We start from the raw sequence: 21,767 nt of genomic DNA, 5'->3' as shown, positions 1-21,767 counted from the left end.
TGTATCAGCAAAAACAACAAGGAGTCCTTGTGGCACCTTAGAGACTAACAAATTTATTTGGGCATAAGCTTTCGTGGGCTAAAACCCACTTCATCAGATGCATGGAGTGCACTCCATCCATTCCATGCATCTGATGAAGTGGATTTTAGCCCACGAAAGCTTATGTCCAAATAAATGTGTTAATCTATAAGGTACCACAAGTACTCCTCATTGTTTGTGTTATAAGGGGGGCAAATTTGGACCTAAGGGCAAGAGCGAAGGTTGCAGCAGTGGGGGTCAGTAACTAAGCGGAGGGATCTGAAGGCAAAGAGGAGTAGCAGCAGGGTTATGCTCCCAGCCTAAGGGGGAGTGGCCTGTGGCAGGTGGTACAAAAGTGAGGATCCTTCCAAGTTCTGCCATCAGATGTTACTTCCTTGTCAAGGGCCCACTGCCTCCAGGACAAAACCATCAACCCTTCCACCTCCATCTCTCCCAAGGTGAGCAGCAGCTGTGCTACGAACACCTGCTGGGCAAGCCAGCATGGCCACTCACCACATTTTTGCCAGGTTCCTGCTGATTTTGATGGGGGCTGGGCCATCATACCAACTACACTGGGTCCAGGCTCATCGGTGCGGCTTGCACGTCAGCACGGAAGGATAAAAGAAATATATGGGAGTGGAGAGAAAGAAAGAGACTCCTGCTTGGGTTTCCTTTGAGAGCAGGTAAGGTGCTGAAGTATTACAGCAATGAGCACAGAGTAGAATTAATGGCTAGCCAGATTGGCTAGGGACAAGCCAAAGATTGTGATGCTGCAGCTGTACAAGAAGTCATGACATGAGTTTATCCGGTGGACAAAAGCTTCTCTTCCCTCACAACGTATTCACCCTTCCCCAGGATTCTTGGGCTACAATAACTTGAGTATTAATTTTTGTGGCAGCCACTTGTCTCCTCTGATTCCCCCTGCTTGGAGACGTCTGGGATACAGGGGCCAAGTCCTGGGGCCTCCTGGGAAAATTCCCTGTAGGTCAGTCTGAGTATGGGAGGGCTTTGCCTCTCCCTGAAGCATAAGTTTCTGGCCCCTGACAGAGGTAGAAGTCTTGGCTACAGGGACTGACGGTCTGATCTGGCGTGACAGACAGTCAGATATGGGGCTATTGGGGTTGATGGTCTGATACAGCATGGGAGGTGGCTATAGGGATACGAGGCTATAGGGATTGATGGTCTGATCCGGCGTGTCAGGGGATTGGATACAGCGTTATAGGGACTGATGGTTGGATCTTGTGCGGCAGTGGGTTGGATATGGGGCTGATGGGGCGTGGGGTGGCAGCTCAGTGGCTGAGTCCCAGCCGGTAGGGGGGCTGTGGAACAGTGGTGCAGTGGTGGGATCTGGCTGGCAGGGGGCACCGTGGGGCAGGTGGGCTGGGGTCGCTGTACCTGGCGCATTGGCAGGTGCCCACCAGCAGGAGGCGCCGCAGCACAGTGGCTGAGTCCCCGCCGGCAGGGGGCGCCGCGGGGCGGGCGGGCCGGCGCAATGGCTGGTCCCGGCCGGCAGGGGGCGCCGCGCGGCGGGCGGGCCGGGGTGGCGCAATGGCTGGTCCCGGCCGGCAGGGGGCGCCGCGGGGCGGGCGGGCCGGGGCGGCGGCGCGGCGGCGGGTCCCGGCCGGCAGGGGGCGCCGCGGGGCGGGCGGCCCGGGGCGGCGGCGCAGCGGCGGGTCCCGGCCGGCAGGGGGCGCCGCGGGGCTGGCGGGCCGGGGCGGCGGCGCAGCGGCGGGTCCCGGCCGGCAGGGGGCGCTGCCCCGTAGGTTCCCCCTTTGTTGCCTTTGGCGCCTTCCTCTATATAAGCGGCTCGGCGGCGGCGGCGCGCTCCTGGCTCGGGCGGCGGCGCGGGGCGGCGGGTCTGAGGTGCGCGGCCGGCGGCGCAGGATGGAGATGGAGAAGCGGCTCACGCTGGAGCTGCGGAACAAGAAGCCGGCGGAGGTGAGCGGGGCCGCCCCCGGCCTCCCCCGACACGTGTCCCCGGGTGCGGGGCCGCCGGGCCGGCGCCTCCGCGGCTGCCGGGGGGGGGGGGGGGTGTAGCCCCTTCTGTGGGGCGGGGGAGCCCCCACAGGGGCAGGTGGGGGGCAGTTGGGGCCCCCCCGGCAGGGCGGTGGGGGGCAGTTGGGGGCGGGGGAGGGGCCGGAAGAGGCTCCTGCCCTGGTTAGGGGCCCGCGGGCAGCCTGCCCCGGTCCCGCGTGGGGCTCGCGCCGGTGCGTGGCGCGCGCGGGGGGGGGGGGGAGGAGCCGGGTGTCGCCGTTCCCGGTTCGCGGCCCCGCTGGGGGCTGGCTCGGTCCGCGGGGCGCGCATGGCGGAGCCGGCCCGGCCGCTTGGGGAGCCCCGCTCCGGGGGCAGCGGCGGAGGCTCGGAGCCTGGCGGGGCCCGTGGGTCTGAGATCCGGCGGCCGCGGCGGGGTTCGCGGCGTGTTTCCCGCGGGCTCTTGGCGAGCGGCCGGGGCCGGGAAGGAGCCGAGTTGCGCACGTGTGCGGAGGGGCCGGGGCTTGTCCCGGCGCTGCATGGCCGGCCTGGGCGGGCCCGCCGGGGGCGCGGGGCTTTTTTTTTTTTTTTTAACGACAATCAAGATGGTGAAGCCTCCACAGCGGGGGAAGTGGCAGCTTGGGGGGGGGGGGGGGGGAGTTGAGCGGCTCCCCCCCCCCCTGCCCCCGGGAGCAGATTGTGTGTGCGGGGGCCCATCCGCGGCGGCAGGGAACTCGTGTTAATTGCTATTGAAATGCAGATCCTGTTAATATGGCCGAAGCAGGACTTGCCTGAAGCCCCAGCCATGCCTGCTCTAGATCCGTGGAACCTTTTCAGACTTCTGCCCCCCTTTCAGGAGGCCGGTTTGTCTGGTGTACCCCAAGTTTCGTCCTAAAAATACAGTGTCCCAGCACTCTAGTACTGAAAAATTACTTCCTTTCTCATTTCGATCATATAGGCATAACATCGATTGGAATATAAATATTGTATTTACATTTCAGGGTATAGTATATAGAGTAGTATAAAGTATGAACTTTTAGTTTGTACTTCGCTAGTGCTTTTTATGTAGCCTGTTGTAAAAGTAGGCAAATATCTAGATGTGTTGATGGACCCCCCCCTGGAAGATCTCCGTGTACCCCTGCTCTAGAACATGGTTTTCTAAAATCATTTGTAAAACTTGCATCTGGTGGCCCCTGCCCAGACACATGATGTTTAACCATGTTCTCTCCTGGACGGTGTTAGCAGAGTGCCTTTTCACTTTACCTGAACAGCTTACTTGCCAGTGAGGATGGGCACCTGGAACACACATGTGGCGCTCAGACATGTTCGATCTATCCTCAGAGAAGGTTCCATACTTCTCTTGCCCCAGAATTTGGTGTTACTGGCTTAAAAATTAGCCCAGGGCTTTTGTAATTTTTTTTTTTAATGTTTGTAGTTGGCATTTATTCCTTGGGCCAGTGACTGGCCTTTCCTCACTCAGTGTAGCTATGCACAGAGCTCTTCTCCTATTTGAGAGCTTTATTCAATAAACTGTCTCCCTGCTTTTCTCCACATCCCCCACGTGAATAATCCTGTTGAGTCTCTCTGGCTCTCTTCAGCATGTCATGACTGCTTTGCATCCTCCCTGTTACCCTTCATGGCCTTTCCTAACTGTACCATGTGTGGCATCTGGCTCCTCTGACAGTTTGATGCCCCCTGTACTATTTATTTCAGGCCTCCTGCCCTGTTCAGAGTTTGTGGTGAGTGTTGGCTAATTTCATGGATTGCTTGTGAAAATAATATACCAGATGTCTTGTGACATCAAAAATGGATTCCACTGATGCTTGGCAGGGGCAGTTCCTGGTCTCTGAATCAGGGATTTGTCTTTGAAGCTTGCCCAGGCTAATACAACCCTTTTCTTTCTTCCATTCCCTCCCCTAATTGTTTGCATGTGGTTCAAGTGGGCACTTTTTTGAGTTACTGGAGGTTGGGGCTATTGTCACCAAGGACAGTTGTCTAGGTTAGGAATAAAAACACCTTTCTTCAGGCTAGGAGTCGGCTCAACTTGATTGTGTCTACATTGGTGTTCAGTGGGGTTTCCAGTTAACACTTGATTAGGTTTTTAACGGCTAAAGTAGAGCTAAGGGTGTTGAACTGTCTGCATTTTTAGTGGGGTTTTCAATACAGTTAAGTTAGCACTATGGCGCACACTCATTTCACCCTTTGTGCTAGTCTAGATGAGGGCCAAGGTGGCTTGTCACTGGTAAGTGGATGAGTGGCTCCTCAAACCTGGCTTTTGTGGGGTTTTCTTAGCTGTTTCACCACCTTGTAAAAATGCTGTCGATGACTGGGAGTAGTATAGGAGTGGGGGTTCAGAGAGGAATGGGGTAGATCCATGCTCCAGTGTGATGGCTGAGACCCCAGACTTGGTTTTGTTAATACCATGGGCTTCTTGCAATTTTTAAAACATTTTCATGAAATAAAGTGGAGCCAGTGTTTTGCTAGGTTTATCCCTGCACTGCGGTGATGGCAATGTCAGGATTGCAGCATTGGGCTAACATGGGCAGAAGAAAGGACAAGTGACTGCCCAGTCTTTCACTGAGTAAAAGGAGTGAAATGTAAACGATAAAGCAGCAGCATAGATAGGACACATTAGTGACTGTCCCATTATTTGTGTTGTGGTAGCTCCCAGGAGCCCCAGTCATGGACCAGGATTCCACTATGCTAGGCATAGTTCAAAAATAATCATTATTGGTACAGGCTCAGCAGTGATATTGTCATGGCTGGGAATTGCAGGTGAGCGTGCAGGAGATCTTGGAAGGAACTGGAGAGCGAACAAGATTCTGGCAGCTGAAGGGCTGTGTTTGTAGGCTTCTGGAGAAAGAGAAGAATGAAAACGTTGATGGCCTTTAAAGCATTGGAGGGTATTGAAATCACTGGGACTCAGTGCAGTAGAGAGCTAGGCAAACCTGCCTTGATGGTGGAACTACTGGGGCTGAGTTCAGCTGGCGAGGAATTATTTGAAATTCCCTAGTTGGCCCTTGGTAAAAGGAGTGGAACAACCTGACCTGCCTGTTGATCTGCAGGAATTCCTGGTGATGTAACCTGCAATTTGGAAGGGACTTACAGCCTGTTTAAAATCTAGTCTGATTCTTTGCTAGGTTTCCCTGTGCTTGGCCAGCCTGTTGGCACTGTGGCTCCCTTCCGGCTAGTCTTTCAGACCCAGTTCTCTAGAGAGCAGCAGGAGGCTGCTAATCTGTTTCCCCAGTGCTCATTGGGGGCACTTAACTTTAATTTCCCCTGCACTCTTCCCCCATCTTGTAAAGATGCTCCGCTCTGATCCTCTGCTGTAGCCACCCCAATTCTAGTTGGCTGTTGTCCAGGTGCTGGGCTTGCAGCTACACCTTGCGGTAGTAATAGGAGTGGAGCTGAGTTTCCAGGCTACTGAAAGGAGTACAGGGGTTCCTGCTGCTCAGCTTACCACCTGAACCCCCAGGGTTGTGAAAATGAACTTTCTCACGATGAAGGTTGAAGGGGAGATGTCCTGCCCACTATCCAAGCCCCAGGGAGCAAGAGCTGACCCTTTCCCCCACCCCCGCTTGAGATACTTCTAGGTTGTGATTCTGCCCCTTCTGGAATTGGGGCAGCTGAAAAATTCACCTTGTGAACTGAGAACAAGTCAACCGAGCAGACCAGTGTTTGCTATTATTACTGTTCTCTACCTCGTGCAAATGAGTTCATGGGGAAAGGAATAAAGAACTCTAAACTTCCTCCCTCGTCTTCCCCAAATGTAATTGAATATGTTGGGGGTGAGAAGGGAGCTGTTACTGTGTGTTTCTTAATATAGGGAAATGTGGAGGCATAAGGTGGGCATTGAGTGCCGAGGCTGGGTAGGAGAGATCCTTGCTGTTGGTCTCAAGATGAAATTGCCCTACAAAACTGAGTCCTCCTGCAGTGGGAGGAGTTAAATCTCTTGGGGATGGCTGGTGCAACAGGATATGGGAGGGTCAGCATAAAGAATGGGGGATCTCTGGTGATGCCTGATCTCTGGGGAGAGGAGTTGATCAGATGAGTGATCTGTGCTGCTTTGAGTAACTTCTCCCTTTTCTGTAATCTTAGTCAGTTGCCTTGGCTGTTCTTTCCAACCAGCTGGTTGGCTGATCTTTTGCCTTGCAGAGCTATTGGTGGCTAGCACCTCCTTAGCCAAGCAAGGAATGCTGCCCCAGCCTTCTGGTGGGGCCAGTTCAACTGCATTGTTGCTGGAGTGCTTAGACGACACAGCTGACTAGCTGAATCTTGAGCACTGGACTCTTGCATCCTTCAAAAGTGCTTTGTCCTTCATGCCTGGGTTCATGGGTGCTGGCTTGACTTGCTATAAATACCAGGCTTTGCTTATAACAAGGCCTCCCTCTTACCTAGGGACAACCTTGCAGTCTAGGTGACATTTATGTAGGGAGATACGGTCTTGCTCTTTGGCAAGCCAGAGGAATCGTGTGGATCAACTTTAAATAAGGCTAGGAACATAAGGACAATTGTGGGCATTAAATAGGACCTGGCTAGGGCTAGACAAAATGCTTTCTAGATGGTGGGATGGCAGGGGAGGCAGTAATAGCAGGAACTGGGGTATAAAACTTAAAACCAACTGCAGGGTACCCTGGGTCTCTTACAAACTGAGTATTTTTTTACATTTTGCAGCACATTAGTCACTCATTCACTTATTACTTCAAATGTTGCAAGCAAAAAAAGGAAACTAAAGTATGTGAAGTGGCAAAGAGGGTGGCTTGTGCTTGCTGCTTGACTCTAAGAAACTCTTTCCACTACCAATTTTAAAGTTTCTTTAGAAGTGGTTAATGTGCCTGTTAAGAAACTGTCTTTAAATGTGGGGTTAATGTGATCGTTCTAAAATGGGTTAAACAGTTTTTCTGGTCAATGAACCAAGCAAAACACCTTCAAAGCAACTTTCTGATTGTTGGTTGGTCTACCCAAAAGCTGTAGTTGCTACAGAGGAGGTGGGATTCAAAGCATGAGTTGAGAGCATCTGTAGTTTTTTAGCCAAGGATGTGACTTTTGGCCTGCTTTGAAGAACATGTAGGACAAGAGCCCATTTTGGAAATTGAGTCTGTAACAGCTGCTGTTGGAGTACTGGGACTGAACCCTACTTGTTTCTGGGGTTCTTGCCATGTATGTTTGCCTATCTGACAAGTCGTCAGATGCAGCATGTGTGGCTGTGGGAGTGGATTTTTTTACTGTGGTAAATATTGAGTTTGTGAGGTCTGGGTGTGAGCTGGCCATCTTACAAACTTCGTTTACAAAAAAAAAAAAAGTCAGGGCAGAGGAATTGTCATGTACCCTACTGTGCTGTTGTGCTCCCCTGCTGGCTGGGGACTAGTGCATAAAGTAGATGGAGAGTATGGCCTTTGAGACGGGCTGGAAATGCTACTTTAAAAGATTTTCCAGCATAAGAGGGAAATCCAGATGAATGGAAAGACCCAAAGGGAATTAGTAACTGGATAAAACCTTGTAGTTTCAAATCTGGGTGAAAATAATTGCCATATGAAAGCTCTTTGGTGCCTTATATGAAATGAGTTGAGATATTTCAGTTCAGCTCAGTTTTGATGCCCTTGTTAACATTCACTGCTCGGAAGCCACAAATTAGCTGGGCCACAGAGACTGAACTTTTTTTAGAGATGATCCCACCATACCTTGGTGACATGGCATAGTGGCAGTGAAGATTATCACGGCCTGTACTTTAACTGTGGTATCTAGGGACTGCCAGTCTAGCACCTTGTATCCACACTAAGGTAAACTTGGTTGAGGCTTTGTCTTCACTACCCGCCGATCCGGCGGGTAGCAATCGGTTTATCGGGGATCGGCTTACCGCGTCTAGTGAAGACGCGGTAAAATCGATCCCTGATCGCTCTGCCGTCGACTCCGGAAATCCACCTCGGCAGGAGGCGGCAGCGGAGTCGGCGGCAGCGCGGCAGCGGTCGACTTTCCCGCGTCCTCACCGCTAGGTAAGCCGACCTAAAATACGCAACTTCAGCTACGGTATTCACGTAGCTGAAGTTGCGTATCTTAGGTCGGACCCCCGCTGTAGTGTAGACCTAGCCTTACTAATAGTGGATTACTTGCATACCCCCTTAACAGGGTGGTTGGGAGGGGTTTATTTGGTATTGGTGCCTTAGACGGGTGCATGGTGCTTCAATCTTAAATCGGTCCCACTCAGGAGTTTGATCTTAATGGGTTAATTCGGTAGGTTAATACAAATTGATTTTTAGAGCTGAGACTCCAGCAGTTTTAAGTGACAATGATGGCTCCTTGTGCCAGCTCCTGAGTGTTTCTCCTTCCTTCTCTAGGTGAAGGAGCTGGTGCTGGATAACTGCCGCTCGGACGATGGGAAGATCGTCGGCCTTTCCTCGGACTTTGAAAATCTGGAGTTCCTCAGCATGATCAACGTCAACCTGCTGTCTGTCTCCAATCTCCCCAAACTCCACAAGCTCCGCAAGGTAAACTAAGAGGTGGTGCCAGTTGGACGTGAGGCTGTGCAGTCCTACCATGAGCCTTCTGGCAAATGGGGCAGTAGTGGCTGGTGTTAGAGCTGAGCTTCCCTTATAGGGATTACTCCATCCCCTTGTATAGCTGTCCTGCTTCATCAGAGGGATCAGTGCCTGCCTCCTGCTTTCGTTCACATGTGTGCTATCAGAGCCTCTTGTGGTAGGGCTACCCTTGCATCATGACTCATTCGGAGCACACACGAGTGTCAAGTTGAGCACCCTAAACGAGAGACCACTTTTGAGGATCTTGGCCTCTTCCCTCAGCCTCCCCCATCACAGGGGCATCATGCCTCTTTTGGTGCTGCAGATACCGTACTACTTTGAAGTGCTGAGCAAAAATTCCTTTCCAAATTGAAGTATGTTAAGGAAATATTCAGGGAAGGCCTGAAGCTGAAATTAATCTCCCTTTAGCCCATATGCATGGACCACCCTAGAAAAATTCTGTTGCTGGTCCCTGGGTACTAATAACTGGCTCGGCACCAGTTCAGAAGCCCAGGGGTCGTCTTCGTCTCAGGCTTTCACGATGATTTCTCAACTCTCGCTGTCCTCAGCATGTCCCTCTCTACACCTGCAGCTAACCCAGCATGGGAACTTGTTGCTGACCCCTGTTGAGGGTGCTCCCACTCAGCAGTAGGGGGAAGGGGCCTGAGCCTCTCCGGAGCTGCTTTGCTGCCCATAATGTTTATATGGGGGTTAATCGAATAGATGTGGGAGCAGTAACCAAGCAGAATGACTGTACAGTCCCATTCACCATTTAATAATCTTCAATCCTCCCTTTAGAGGTTGAAGATGCTGTGTCTGATGGCGATCACCCTATGTGCATGTGACCCCAATTTGCTGGAGAGCGCTGTGCTCTTAGCAGATGCCTGTCCCTCTGATCCCAGAAGCAACACTGCCTTTGGGGCTTACCTCATTGTGAATGGCTGGCTACGCTAGCTTCTTTCTGAAAATTTCCACCATTGCAAACACCTCTGGAGTGGCTGAATGTGGTAGGGTGAACTGAGCTCCAGGGTGGCTGCTGGCATTTTAAGCACTACCATATTTTCTGGGAAACAATGGTTGAAATGCAGGCAGCTGCCTGGAGTCTTGTCTGCAGTATCCCTGCCACCAGTGGAGATGCAGCGGTGTGAAATCTTCTGGAAGAAAGGATTAGTGTAACCAAGGTTGTAAAGATCCTTGGCCATTTCATATCACTGACCTTGTGCTCTGACTGGTGTAAACATGCCCCTTGTAGCTGAAGTGTTAGTGATTTCCCCCCCACGTCAGGCATGTAGGAGAGTGGAGGAGTAAACCTCAGATTATTGCTTTTAACTTGGATTTTTTGGCACTGCTTCTTAACTCGAGGGATTGTTACTCGTGTTCCATATACGGCCTTGAGTGGGCTCAACAGAGCTCCTTCCTGACATGATCATTCTGCTGTTTGTGTTAGGGAGGGGAGGGCATCAGAGCTGTACTGGAAAACTGCCCAATCCCCTGCCCTGATTCCTTATTTCCCTCCCTTTCCAAACAGCAAATATCCAGGGGGAGGAAAGGGGCTCGTGTTTGCCTGCTGTGGGTTACATAATGAAGTTAAAATGGATTCTTCATCTGCAATTTATAGGAAGCAAGGTCTAGTGGTTAGAGAACGGGGGTTGGGAGTCTGGATTCCTGTGTTCTGGTCCATGCTGTGACTCACTTTGTGGCCTTAGAGAGTCCGTGACTTACCCATCTGCAAAATGGGAATGTTATTCACCTATGTCAAGCGTTGAGATCCTCTATAGCAGTGCCTCTGAATATTTCCTGGCAGCTGGAGCTGAGCGATAACCGGATCTCCGGTGGCCTTGAAGTTCTAGCGGAGAGGACCCCTAACCTGACCCACTTGAATCTAAGTGGCAACAAGATCAAGGACATCAACACCCTGGAGCCCCTGGTGAGTAAAAGGCCCCGTGCACGGATCTAACTGATAGAGGCTGTTTCCTTCAGGCGTCATGTGGGTGCAGCTGAAGTCAAACAGTCTTGATAACTGTTCCCACAGCACTTCATGGTTCTAATATGAACTGACGAGTTGCCAAATATGTGGCTGGGCTAATAGTAATTGGCTCCTCTGTCTGGAAAACCAGCAGCCAGTTGCTAAAGGAACATGAAATTGGGCTGGATGAGCAAAACTGTGGATGTAGTGTGCTCAGTGTCCACCTGGGAAAGGACTGCTAAGGGGTCGGACGTTGTTTGAGGTAGATGGCACCTGGGTGTGTCATGGCAATGACTTGCTTGGCCCCCATGGGGGTGTCTGACATCAGTCCTAGGTTTTCTAAGGGGCACATATTACAAAAAATAGTATGCATGAAAGAGTTACTTTACTATAGGTCAGGTTGTAAACCACCTGCTCCAGGCACATCCTATTGTCTTCCTCATCCCTTTGCTCATAGCAAGTTTACCAGAACGGTGTCCTAATGGCCTAACAATTAATCTTTGCAGAAGAAACTGCCGAATCTGCATAGCCTGGACCTCTTCAACTGTGAGGTGACAATGCTGATCAACTACCGGGAGAGCATGTTTGCCCTTCTGCCCCAGCTCACCTACTTGGATGGGTTTGATGCCGATGACCAGGAGGCCCCTGACTCAGACCCTGAAGCAGATGGTGATGGGCTGGATGATGAATATGATGAGAACGGAGAAGGTAAAGGGGGCTTGGAGTGGCTTTCTGTAATTGCCTCCCACCTATTTCACTAGCCATCCCCCACTGACCACCTCAGTAGGGGTGTGAATTCATTGCCAAAGTCTAATCTTGCTTTGGTAATCCCATCTCCCCCAGGCATGAACTGGAAAACCAAGCTTGATTTAAGATAGCTGGGCTTGTCAGTTGACATACCTCCCATGCATAGCTCTGTTCTGTGTGCATAGGGCTTTACCTAATGCCAGTGGGGCTGTTCTGGGTTAGTTGCTTTTTCTGAGTTGGCACATCTGTGCAAAAAGCTGTCTGGGTGCATTTCCTGGTTCCCTGTCCCTGGTGTGTTGCTTTGAGCACATTGGTGGGGAACCCACTCATCTCCCTTTGTTGTGGTAGAAGGTGAGGAAGAGGATGACGATGAGGAAGATGAGTTGGATGAGGAAGTCATTGATGACGAGGAGGAGGATGAAGATGATCTGGAAGGTGAAGAGGAAGAAGATGGAGTCGATGATGAGGTGAGGCTATTCTTGTTGGTTTGACATCAGTGTGAGCCTTTGGGGCTGCCTGTTAGTAAATACTTCATCTGTGCCCTTGCGGATGAAAATCAGTCCTCCTGAGAAACCTTGTAATCTGGCCAAGTATGTTGTATCCTTGCCTGAGGCTAGTCTCATTCAAGAAAAGAGCTTCCTAGGTAGTCAGCTGCTCTGGGAAGCGATGCCTGGATTCCTAATGCTGTAGGTGGGGATGGTATGAGGGGGAAACACCTTGCTGTGTTTCCAGGCGGCATTACAATTTCTCTTCTTTGTGCCCACAAGTTCCTGTCCCTGTGAGATGAAGGATGAGGAAGGGGGGCAGGCATCAGGGTGCAAGGGAGGGGGGCTGATTTTGTTACTTGGCCATTTTGAGTTCCTGTGCTGCCAGAGGGCAATGTCCTCTTGAAGTCATACATGAAAGATTGGAGTGGAAAAGGAATTAGATCTCTAGTCACTGGATCTTGGTCCTTGTATAAACAAAGATTCTTTATTTTTTTTAACTCAAGGAGGAAGAGGATGAGGAGGATGAAGATGACGACGAAGGTGAGGAGGGTGAGTAGATCTAATTCTCCTAATTAAGATGCAGCACTCACAAAGGTAGCATTAACCATCCACTACTCTGATGCGAACAGTCACTGTCTCCTTCTGGGGGCTGAGCAATAGAACAAGGCAGTTTTCTCTTTTATGGCAAGGAAGTCTTGCTCCCACTGAACCAGGACACTGTCCCACAGCTACGTAAAATGTTAAGTATTGAGGTTGGGAAACAAAGCACCCAAGTCAGGAAATTCAAAGTTAGGGCTTCCACTCTGCTACTCAGTGCATCCTGTGTGTTCCATGGGAATGTATTAGTTGCACTAAACATCAATCCCAAACTGCACGTCCTGTGTGGTTGCGGTCAATGTAGCATTAGGAACACTAACTTTTGAGTTTCCTTACCTTATAGTTTCTCCAGCCATAATGCTGCACTGATTTTGCATTTGATTTGCACATTTAAGGGAAAAGACCTGGTACATCTTTAACTGCAGGGCTTGTTGTTTTAAACCACGATTGGGTGGTGAAATCGGAGTGTGCTAATGTAAACTTGCTGACTGAACATTCAGTGCAGCTAACTCAGACTAAATCAGTCTCAGGTAGAATCCATTTTCCTTCCTCAATGAGCTCTATAAAACAAGCCATGTTTTGTAGCTTCCAGCCTCAGATCCGTGAGTCCCTGTTCCTTTTGCGACTTATGGGGAAATGGCTGACCTAACTTTGCACACTTAACGAAATACGACTGCTTTGAACTGAGACCAAGCATGAATCTACAGCCCAAGAGAAACTGGTTAACACTAGAACTAAATTATACCACCATCCCAAGACATTTAAAACAGTCAGTCAGTATTAATAGGTTGTCAGTTGCTAAAAAGCTGATCAGGTAGATTGGCAAAATATCCCAGTTCTGTGTAATTCAATATAATACTCTGGAAGGAGGAGAGGCTCTAATGGAAGCTCTGCTGTGTTAGCATTTTTATAAATTGCTTGTTCTAGGAACTGTGGTTTCTTTTAGACTCTAGCTGGGGTCTCACTTCACTCTAGGCAACAAAGCACAGGGCATCTCCTTTCTAACTTTGAAATAAATTCCCTAGATAGTTGAAGACTGGATCTGGATGGGCTTATGTATAGTTGATTAAAATATTTGTAAGGGTATTTATAGGAAAGTGGAGGTTGGCACAACTCTTGAATGACAAATCACCAAGAATAAGCTTGGCTGAGAGTCTCAAAAGTGACTGGTGATTTTAGGTGCCTCCGTTTTTGGGTGCCCAATTTCACACCTCAAAAAAGGGGACATTAGAGTTCAGGTGCCCACAGTATCTAAAATTTGGGCCCTCTGAAGCATCTCAAGAGCACCAAAAAGCACTCACCACTTGAAAATCTTGCCCAAGGCTTTTGCTTGGATGCCACGTAAAATGGAACAGTGGGTGGGACTCCATCCAACAGCTGCTGTGATTCTAGTTCATACTTGTTCCCCTGCAAGATGTGTAGCTTAAATAGCCTGTGAAGAATGAGATCAAATGCTGTTCTGCAAGACTGCGAATAGAATTTAATTCTTACTCCCTCCCTGCAGACCTTCCACAGGGAGAGAAGAGAAAACGAGATCTAGAGGATGAGGGAGAGGAAGATCCAGAAGATGAAGAGGATGAGGAGGATGACTGATAATCCTAGCGAGCCAATCAGTTTTACGGACTATGACTGTGCTTGTCCTAACCTCCCCATTGTGTCCATGTGAGACTGTAAATCCCCCTCTCCTGGCCCCTCCCCCTTTTGTATGGCTGCAGTGTCCACAATATATTTTTTTAAGATGTAGAATACAGTAGGCGTTCAGGGGAATCTTTCCATACAAGACTCACTTTCTCACAAGTATTTTATGACCAAAGGCTTTCTCCGTTCTGTGGTTTGCGCAGCATTTTGCAAAAAAAAAAGTTCTCCTCCTAGAGCATCTCTCATGTCTGAAATCAGCCTTACCGCATGGGACCGAGAGCTCCAACAACCCTTTGCCATCCCACATGACCACAAGAGGCGAACGCTCACCGCCCCAGCATACATGTCCTCAGCCCAACATTTGAAGACGCTGCAAGCATTCTGAGCAGCGGATGCAAACTCTGCTCGTGTAAGTGGACTCTGAAAGCAAACAGTCACCCAGAGTGAACTGAAACAACAATAGTGGTGTGATAGTTGGAGATGCTTGAAGATACTCTAGCGATTGGGGGTGGGGGAAAAGGGCTCGGGTCCCTTAGAGAATCTGCTCTTCGCTGCATCTCAGACCTGTTAGGAGGAACTTTGCAGTAGCCTTGTCTCTTGCTTTCCTATTTTTTTTATAAACTGGAATATTTTTACCCGTTAGCCACTTCTTTGTAGCTTTCAGTTCTTGGATGTCTGCAAAGTAATTATGGTTGGCAGCTGTGAATGTCTTCACTTGCCATAAGGAGGCTTTCTCCACCCCCCTGCCAACCTACACCTTGAAAGAAGAATAGGAAACATCAGGCAAGGGGATACTGCACTGCTACCAAACTGCATTTTTCACTGTACAGAACACACACTAACCATTATTACTGTGATACACCTAACTCGGCATTCACCGGGAGACCGGGTTAGCCTAAATATTCTCAGGGTCCTTCTGGCTAGCCAGTAACAGCTCTCAACAGTGGCCTCAGTTGCTAGCCTGGTGCACGTACACCTCTCCTTTTCCTTTTCAGAGTGACGAGAAGTCCAGCTCTTTCCCATTTATGCACTATGTGCTGTGACAGCTGTCTCTCTTCCCTTTCACCCCAGCCCGTAGGAGTGGAGCCACTGCTTCTCTGACCTGTTTGAGGCATTTTTTTAGAACGGAGGTGGAATCCTGCCAAGTGCCACATGGGATTTCTGACCTGTGTTCACATGATACATCTGTTAGTTTCTAAGGAGAGCTTTGGCTCCATGGCATCAAGGGGGCATTAACCAACCCTTCAGTATTGAGTGCCTAGTGATCTCTGCTCAGATAGGTTGGTGAGAGTGGGGGAGAGCAACTACCTTTTAACCAGGTTTGTGGGGGTGTTCCCTGAGGCTTTATACTAATGCAGATGCATTGGCACTTAACAGGGTTCTCCCTCAGCCACTGCGGGCAAATGTCAGCACCCAGCAGTTGCACGTATTCCTCTTGCAGCAAGAAGAGAAAAATCTCTCACCCCTCCTATAAAAGGCAATTTTTGCAAAGGTGCATTGGGTACTGCAGCACATCTGGATTTCTAGCCTTGCCCTTGTCTCTTGCATTGTACAGTAGCTATAACCATTCAAAGATAAACTTCTCCTGTAAAATGCAAACTGAGTAACTTATAAATGCTAAAGGAATTTAAAAAAAAAATTCACAGCAGCAGTTGATATTTTTAATTTTTTCCCTGCATTTTTTCAGCAGATTGTATGGATTTTATATTCGCCTAGTAACTGTCAGGTTTCGATTGGTCAGATTAGTCCCAGAAATAAGGATCTTCACCCCTTTTGTATCTTTTTTTTTGTTACAAAATTTGGATAAAACTTTTAATAAAGACTTCAGTTTTTAAAAACCTATTGCAATGGATGGTGTGTTCACTGCTCCTTGGGGAAATCAGCACTGGGTGAGACACATGGGAGTGTATCGTCCACGCTCTTGCCCAGAGCAAGGTTTTCACTCCAGGACTCCTCAATCTAGAAGCACAGTTTATGGCCAGCTTTTCTTGTGAGTGCCAGGATCTCTCTGGGAAGCCAATGATTACTTTGTCTCTGGTTACCTTTCATAGCTAATAATGTAGGCGCATGCTCTCTATTGCTCCTTCATGATGTAGAACGATCACCTCAGGCTTAGAAATAATATGCTTTTTACTCTTGAAATAACAGTAATATGGAGCCTTCATTTATCTCTTTGCTGGAATGGAAGACCTAGTTAAAATCTGGAGGGCTTGTGCTACATTATCAGCTCCATAGGGCAGATGCCCTTAAATTCCATAGGAAGAGGCTGACTTTCAGGTTTATAGAAGGGGATCAGGTTGATTTGGTGGGGAGGCAGAAGAAATTCCAAATTTCTTTCCAGTCCTGCTTGATTGGTTTTTCTGTAACATCCACACTTGCCCCACGGCACAATTCCTGCAGAAGCATTTTGCCATGGCCAACTTGCTTAAAGGGACACTGGCCAAACATGGTGCCTAGACCACTCTCATGCCTTAGTAGTCTTGGTTTGCAAGGACCCTTGGTTTCCAATAACCCTGTCTGAGGAATTGTACTCCAGCCCTGGGTGCAAAGGAAGTTTAGCATCCTAAAATGAGATGGAAAAGACCTTACCAGATGGATTTCCATCTTCCTCCCTCCCCCATAACAGGGGCAGGGTTGTTCTAGAACATTGGGTTGTGCTTTGCTGGCTTTAAACAGTCTGTTCCCCTTGCCCCATCATGCTGTAAACAAGGGGAAGTTGCATCCCAATAGTGACTGATCAAACTCTCCTTGTCTGGGATCTGTAAGGGCCCCCAAATCTTGCATGCTGCTGTGGCCAGCTGAGCTACCTTACGGTGTCAGGAGAAGGCCTGGCTGCTACAGCAAGGTGGCAAGGGAGGCAGCACCGGCAACCATGACTGCTCAAGGACAAAATCAAGTGCCCACACTTACCCAAGACCAGCAAGTTGGGAAGCAGGTGCCCCCAGGAAGGATGGGCAGACAACCTAGAGTGGTTCCCCTGGGAGATCCAGGCTTGGGAGAACCCCCTACTGCCCCATAGTCCCACAGTCTGCAAGGAAAGTGATGGGGGATTCTGCAGTAGGTCCTGAGCACTGGTGGTCTGCTGCAGATCCACTTCGGCTAGTTTCCCATCCCACCTCTAGGCTGCTGGGAGGCAAGGGAAGTCCTGTTTTGCCAGCCTCTGATTCCCCCTGGTGGTCGGACACCCACTTTCTTCCCATCTGGTGGCGAACAGGAGAATCTGGCCCTTTGCTGGGGTCAGAGCACTGGTCAAGGAGACTGCGAATCTCATGCTCTGCTTCCCAGCAGTCTGTTCTCTTCGGGGGCTGGGCTTTCCCCTAGCCTGGCAGGTGGGCAGATCTCTGGTGAAGGGACTCGCTTGGGCTCCAGGGTGGGAGGGGGGTTGAGGTGAGGGACCATGAACAATCCCTGCTCCCTTCGGTAGGAGGTGCTTGCCCCTGTCCAGTTCGCTGTGTGGGGCGAAGCTGCTATTGCTGAGTAGCATCTTCCCTTCACCGCACCAGCAGGGATGTGGCTGATTCTGGGAGCTGGTGGGAAAGGGAGCGTGTGGCCTGTCAGATGGCTGGGATGCCCCCTTCGGTTTTTCAATGCAAAGGGAAGGGCCAGTGCTCTTAAATATTAAATTACAGTATTACCCAGAGGTCCCAAACCAGATCAGGATCTCTGTGTCCTAGGTGCTGTATAGACACGAGACAGTCCCAAGGACCCTACTGTCTAAATAGATAAGACAAAAGGTGATGGGTTAAATGGAGGCACAAGAATGAAGGGGACTTGTCCAAGCTCAGTGGTGCAGCCAGGTCTAGATCCCAGGCAGAGCCTGATCACCAGGGAGCTGCTTTTCCTTCCCTGGAGAGATGGTCCCACAGCCTGACTGGCAGGAAGTTCCTCCTGATCTCCAGTCTATTTACTCCTGGATCTGCCCCGAATCCCCTTTGCTGTGGTATCCATCTCTGTAAGACGCAGGTATGTCCTCTCCCCTCCCCAGCCGACTGGCTGAAGCTGTTCCCGCAACCCAGCCCCTCAGCTCAGCCACATTACAGCTGCACTCTCTCTGGGTGGAGTGGGCTTGTTGCTCCCTTGGCCCTACATTGATGCAGCCTGCTGTTGTGTTGGCCTCTTGTTGCCTTTGCATTGTGTCAGACTTCCCCTCCTATGTGAATTCCATGGGCGCTGAAGCTGCTCCCCACCCCTGGGCGCTGACTCATGCAGGGTGTAGTTGCCACAGGCAAGTCTGAGGAAGGCTTTGCAGTTGAAGCTGCCTGTACAGAGAGCTGCTGGAGGGAGGGAAATTAACCCTTCCATGGTCTTGGAGGAACTGCTCATCGCCTGTGCTGGGGTAGGGGGAGTCTCATAGCCCAGAGTGGCTGCCTACCCCTTCTCTCTGACTAGCCCTGTGTAAGAGAACAGTAGAATTCCCCCTTACCACAATACCCTAGGACCTATTCTCCAAGTTCTCATACGGCACTCATCGCTGTGGTATGTGAATGCCTTCCACTAGAGCAGTGGTTCTCAAACTGGGGGTCTGGACCCCAAAGTGGGTCAGGACTAGGCACGTAAATATTGTTTAAAAAGTTAACCATTTAAAGTTATATTGTTTAATCGGTTAACCAATTAAGGAGAGGGGCTGGGGCTGCTCCGGGCAGCGTGGCTAGGGTGGGGGGTTAACGGCTAGGGTTGGTTAACTGGTAAGACTAATGCTTACTGGTTAACCATTTAATATTTTACCTCCCTTGTGTCAACCCCATTTTAATGCAGTTGCCAGGGCTAGCTTAGGGCGGTGGGACTTGGGCGGACCCAGGCTTTGGTCCTCCCTCTTGGGGTCATGTAGTAATTTTTGTTGTCAGTGCAAGGAAGTTTGAGAACCCTGCACTAGTGCATCAAGCAATGTGACCTGCATCATCTGTCTTGTTTGCTCCTGTCCTCTTTCCCGGGGGAGACTTGAAGGTGGGTGGAGTGGTTTGTTTTGGTAGGGTGTTGTTTTGGAATGTCTTAATGATCCCATTGCTCTGTTTATGTTGGAGAAGGCAGGTCGGAGACATGTGCGTGGCCCAGGTCATGGCATGCCTGAAAAGGGCCAAGAAGCCAGTGTAGAGGGCCGCAGGCAGGTTTGATGTGCTCACGTTAGGCTGAGGAGCTGGGCGCAGTGTTCTTAGTTAAGGGTTTCCTAAGGGCTGGATGTCAGGGAGTCCCCGGGCGATGCTCTGGAACTGCTCCCCACAAAGCCAGTCAGGACTTTGGGGAGCCTCCTCTCCCTCGGAGCACACTGTCTTCAGAGCAAGAAGCTCACACGGCTTCACCTCCTGGGAGCATTCAGCATATGCCCGTCCGTATGCTTCCCACAGCGAGTCTGCCCAGGTGGGGTCTGGGGAAGCCAGAGGGTCCTGCACCCCCACTTCGCAGTCAGACGTGACTCTCAGCCAGCCAGTAAAACAGAGGTTTATTAGATGACAGGAACACGGTCTAAAACAGAGCTTGTCGGTCCAGCGAATGGGACCCCTCCGCCGGGTCCATTCTGGGGCCCAGCGAGCCAGACACCCCCGTCTGCCCTCACTCCTAGTCCCCAGCCAGCTCCAAACTGAAACCCCCTCCAGCCCCTCCTCCTCTGGGCTTTGTCTCTTTCCCCGGGCCAGGAGGTCACCTGATTTTTTTGTTCATCTTTAGCTATTTCCTTGCAAGGGGGAAGGGCCTTGGCCATTTGTTGCTAGGAGATAGAGTATCGGTGATTTATGCACACTGGCCTTTATCCCACCACCTAGAGACTTAAGAAATGCATAGGGGAAACTGAAGCACCCACACAGTATTAGGGGGAACATTAAGAACAGTCCCACTTCGTCACACAGGAATATGGTGTTGCTATGGGCCAGCTGAGTGGGGATAAAGACTGGTATAAGTGATGCCAGAGCATCATTCACCAGGATAGGACAGAGTCTCCCAGCCAACAGGTGATGAGAGCAAGCGTCACTAGCAGATGTAGCTATGTGAGAGCTCAGTGTTGGTGAGGTCTCCAGGAGTCTCCTGAACTGACCAAGTGTTGGGGTGAAGCTTCAACCAGGCCCTAGGCTACAGCTGCAAATGCTTCAAAGTGCTTTCCTGGTGTGCCCCTCCTCTCCTCTTCTCTCCCCCCTGCCCCGCAGCACCTCTGCTGTGCTCAGGTTGAGCCTGCTGATTTCATCCGAGCCATGGGGGAAGGATAAGTAGAGCTGGGTACCATCTGCCTAGCTGTGCTGGTTGACTTCCTGGCATCTGATCTGCTTCACCTAGTGAAGGCAAATATGACCAGAGTCAGAATTGAGCCTTGGGGGGAAAGGTGGGTGGGATGTGGCATCGCAGGAGGGAGAGCCAGTTTTCATGCTGCAGGTAGCCAAGTATTAAATCCATGTTACAGCTAAGGACCAGCAAGAGAAACTTGTCCAAGGTCCCCCGGGGCTGGGGCAAACCCTGTGGCTACCAGACTAGCAGCCTCACTCCTGCATTAGTCTGCCCCTTACCCAGAGGGTGGTGTGTGACTCCAGCAGCTTGGCTCAGTCCTCTGCTGAACGTTCACCCCGGGCAGCGGAGGTGGGGTGGCTTTCCCATGGCAACATGGGACAATGGTGCCACTGTTTGTATTTCCCAGCCCCAGCCTGTGGAGCAGGTCGGGGAGTGAAATGGTGCCTTGGTCCAGGTCCTTGTTGGGCCGCTTCAAGGGAAGCGGGGGGAGGGCTAGTTCAGTGGTTTGAGCATTAGCCTGCTAAACCCAGGGTTATCAGTTCAATCCTTGAGGGGGCCACTTAGGGATCTGGGGCAAAATCAGTACTTGGTCCTGCTAGTGAAGTCAGGGGGCTGGACTCGATGACCTTTCAAGGTCCCTTCCAGTTCTAGGAGATAGGATAGGAAGTGCTTTGCTTTATGGAAAGCGATAAATAGTGGTGTCCCCCAGGGATCTGTACTGGGCCCAGGGCTGTTCCACTTATTCATCAATGATCTGGAAAAGGGGGCAAACAGTGAGGTGGCAAAATTTGCAGATGATACAAAACTACTCAAGATAGTTCAGTCTAAAGCAGACTGTGAAGAGCTACAACGTGACTTTACAAAACTGGGTGACAGGGCAACAAAATGGCAGCTGAAATTCAATGTTGATAAATGCGAAGCAATGCACACTGGAAAACATAATCCCAACTATACATATAAAATGATGGGGTCTAAATTAGCTGTTACCATGCAAGAGAGCGTGGTGGATAGTTCTCTGAAAACAGCCCCTCAATGTGTGGGGGCAGCTAAAATAGTTTATGTTGGGAATCATTAGAAAGGGATAGATAAGACAGAAAATAACATATTGCCTCTATATAAAGCCATGGTATGCCCCCATCTTGAAAACAGCATGCAGATCTGGTTGCCCCAACTCAAAAAAAAGATACATTGGAACTGGAAAAGGTACAGAAAAGGGCAACAAAAATGATGAAGAGGTTGGAACAGCTTCCCTATGAGGCAAGAGTACTAAAACCTGGGACTTTTTAGCTTGGGAAACAAATTACTAAGGGAGGAGGGATATGATTGGGGGAGGCAGATGCTATAAAAGCATGATGGGTGTGGAGAATGTACATAAGGAAGTGTTATTTACTCCAGCTCATAACACAAGAACTAGGGGTCACCAAATGAAATTAATAGGTAGTGTGTTTAAAACAAACAGAAGGAAGTTTTTTTTTCATACAAACAGCCAGTGGAACTCTGCCAGAGGATGTTGTGAAGGCCAAGACTACCAGGGTTCAAAAAAGAACTAGCTAAGTCCAGGGGGAGTAGGGGGGTGAGAGAGAGAGAGAGAGATAGGTCCATCAATGGCTATTAGCT

At 50.1% G+C, this 21,767-nt stretch overlaps 1 protein-coding gene across 4 annotated transcripts; it reads left to right on the top strand.

The window, feature by feature from the left end:
- The first annotated feature begins 1,856 nt into the window (after positions 1 to 1,856).
- LOC135893963 (acidic leucine-rich nuclear phosphoprotein 32 family member B) lies at positions 1,857 to 15,781 on the top strand. 4 transcript variants are annotated; one of them, XM_065421919.1, is made up of 7 exons: positions 1,857 to 1,956; positions 8,325 to 8,474; positions 10,309 to 10,431; positions 10,977 to 11,178; positions 11,566 to 11,684; positions 12,209 to 12,254; positions 13,807 to 15,781. In XM_065421919.1, the coding sequence occupies exons 1-7, from the start codon at positions 1,903 to 1,905 to the stop codon at positions 13,893 to 13,895; spliced, it is 783 nt and encodes a 260-aa protein (XP_065277991.1). In that variant the 5' UTR covers positions 1,857 to 1,902; the 3' UTR covers positions 13,896 to 15,781. The 4 variants fall into 4 exon arrangements, with proteins under 4 accessions (XP_065277991.1, XP_065277990.1, XP_065277988.1 ...); XM_065421918.1 differs by having other exon boundaries at positions 1,879 to 1,956; positions 11,569 to 11,684; positions 12,209 to 12,245; XM_065421916.1 differs by having other exon boundaries at positions 1,879 to 1,956; positions 11,569 to 11,684.
- The last annotated feature ends 5,986 nt before the right edge of the window (positions 15,782 to 21,767 follow it).

Source organism: Emys orbicularis, chromosome 24, assembly GCF_028017835.1.
Source record: "Emys orbicularis isolate rEmyOrb1 chromosome 24, rEmyOrb1.hap1, whole genome shotgun sequence".
In the NCBI taxonomy this organism is placed as follows: Eukaryota; Metazoa; Chordata; order Testudines; family Emydidae; genus Emys; species Emys orbicularis.
Note: the sequence above shows the minus strand (reverse complement) of the source record. Positions and strands in the feature narration are given on the sequence as shown.